Below are 2,500 nucleotides of genomic sequence, written 5' to 3' on the forward strand. Positions count from 1 at the left end.
GAGAACGAGAAAGGTAAACCCCCAAGTCGTAGGATGCATATCAGTAACTCCATTGCATTGTTTTGATTCCTCCTCAATGAATGTTAGGTTCTACTAGGACAAGCTACAGTATCCATCAAGCAATAAAAAAAAAGGAAAAAAAAAAAAAAAAAAAAAAGAGTTATGCAACAGATCCACTTACAATGTACTCAATACTTTAGGGGTATCGGCAATGTATATTGCGTCCTCCGTCTAGTCAGCAGTGTACATAACTTCTTAAAAGTGTTCTTAGCAAGTACTTTTAACAACTGTATAAAATTCAAAATAGGTAGTCTTAAATAAGTAGATTGCTTATTTCATTTTAAGTTTGCTTTTTCTTATAAAATATTGACTGTTGTCTTTTTTTATTTTTTTCAATCTCTCGCTCGCTCTAGCTCGCTCTCTCTCTCTCTTTCTCTCTCTCTCTCTCTCTCTCCTTAAAAATTTAACAAAACCGGTAAAATTATCCTCACAGCAATATCCATTCGGTAAGTTCATAGGAAACACACTTGCGTAAAAAAAGGGTAAAAAAAATGAAGGTGGAAGATTTGTTAAACTCCATTTGAAGCTGTATTATATGGTAAGTCTCAGTACATTAAATAATAAAAGATCATAAAAAATATATATATATGTGTGTATATGATCCCATTTCTAGGTCAATAATCTTCATCTCCAGATTGCACAAACCTTCCCATCCTAAGAAAGTGAACATGCTCCTTCAAAACACGAGGAAAAAGGTTTACCAGAAAATTTGAAGTTAAAGACAATAATGATAATCAAGATTCATAACAATAATAATGATGATGATAATAATAATAATAATTACAATAATAATAATAATAACAATAATAAAATACCACCAACAGTATCAAGTTTTAATAATAGTACAAAAAGAAAAAATAAAGTAAATATATTCAACTTGTGGTCCTGCCTGAGTGCCTACACTGTCATAACTCAACTAGATGTCCGTCGCCTCAGCTGTTATCACTCAAAGCCTCAAAGCGATTGGCCGTTGTTAGCTTAGGTGGTGCAAAGTCTTCCTGGACCACTCGAGTTGAGCCATGCTTGACGCTTTCGAAACCTTCATTGCTGTGAGGGAGAAACAAAGTTAGGATAATGACACTAATTAGGTAAGTGGTCTTAAAAATACCACAATTGCATGTTTAAATGCGGGATATGTAGGTGTAGGTGTGCGTGTGCGTGTGCGTGTGCGTGTGCGTGTGCGTGTGCGTGTGCGTGTGCGTGTGCGTGTGCGTGTGCGTGTGTGTGTGTGTAAAATAAATATACTATATAAATATATAATATAAATATATATAAATAATACATATATATAGATATAGTATATATATAGATATATGTGTGTGTGTGTGTGTGGTGTGTGTGTGTGTGTGCGTTTTGTGTGTGTGTGTGTGTGTGTATGTGAGTATGTATGTATGTATTATGTATGTAATATAGATGTATGCATTATGTATGTAATGTAGTGTGTATGTGTGTGTGTGTGTATGTAATAAGTATGTATGTATGTATGTATGTAAAAGTATGTAGTGTGGTGTGTATGTATTAATTATGTATGTATGTATAGTATATACAGGACTGTATATGTTATATATGTAATATATATGTATGTTATATATATGTATGTTCATATATATGTATGAATATATATATTATGTATATTATATGTTGATATATATATTGTATGTAATAATATATGTATGTATATATATATATATGCATGTAAATATATATATATTTATGTATATATATATATATGTATGTAAAATTTTATTTTTTGTATTATATGTAGGTATATGTCTATAAATGTATATGGTTATGTATGTATGTGAGTATGTATGTTGTGTATGTAATACATATATTATATGTATAGGTATATGTATATTAATATGTATATTAACCCACAGACGACGGGGGCATTCCAGCCTTGAATGACCCAATGCCAGGGGCGTTTCAAATTATTAGGCCTAAATCATTTAAATGGCTGGCAACAATACTGTGCCGCCCGGTCCACTGGGCTTTTGAATGCGCGGTACATAACTGTAACCACTTCGTCAATAGAGGTTAATATGCCCATATGCATATTCATAGCATATGCAAGTAGTTATATGTATAATTATGGTATGTGTAATCAATATAAAATATCTATATATATATATATATATATCTATATACAATAAATATATATAGATATATAAATATAATATATAAAAAAATAAATATATACATATGTAATTTATATAATATATATATATATATATATATATATATTTATATCCATATGTATATATATTTATAATAAGTCTAATATATATTATATTATATATAGGTATATAATGGGTATGTATGTATTATGTATGTATGTAAGTTCAGTATGTATGTATTGTAATGTATGTATAGTAAATGTATGTGTATGTATTGTAATATATATATATATGTATATGTATGGTGTGTGTGTGTGTACGTG

At 29.6% G+C, this 2,500-nt stretch overlaps 1 protein-coding gene across 1 annotated transcript in view; it reads right to left on the reverse strand.

Annotated features, from left to right (window-relative positions):
* The window catches only part of LOC122243335 (protein CDV3 homolog), a 14,173-nt gene that overhangs the window by 893 nt on the left and 10,780 nt on the right, over positions 1-2,500 (reverse strand). Inside the window, exon 5 of the mRNA XM_043000864.2 lies at positions 1-1,107. This exon is cut by the window's left edge and continues 893 nt beyond it. Coding sequence (XP_042856798.1) covers positions 993-1,107 — 115 coding nt within the window. The 3' untranslated portion in view covers positions 1-992. The remainder of the gene's footprint in view (positions 1,108-2,500) is intronic.

Source organism: Penaeus japonicus, unplaced genomic scaffold, assembly GCF_977035675.1.
Source record: "Penaeus japonicus unplaced genomic scaffold, GWHDUDI00000001_assembly GWHDUDI00000009, whole genome shotgun sequence".
Classification (NCBI taxonomy): domain Eukaryota; kingdom Metazoa; phylum Arthropoda; class Malacostraca; order Decapoda; family Penaeidae; genus Penaeus; species Penaeus japonicus.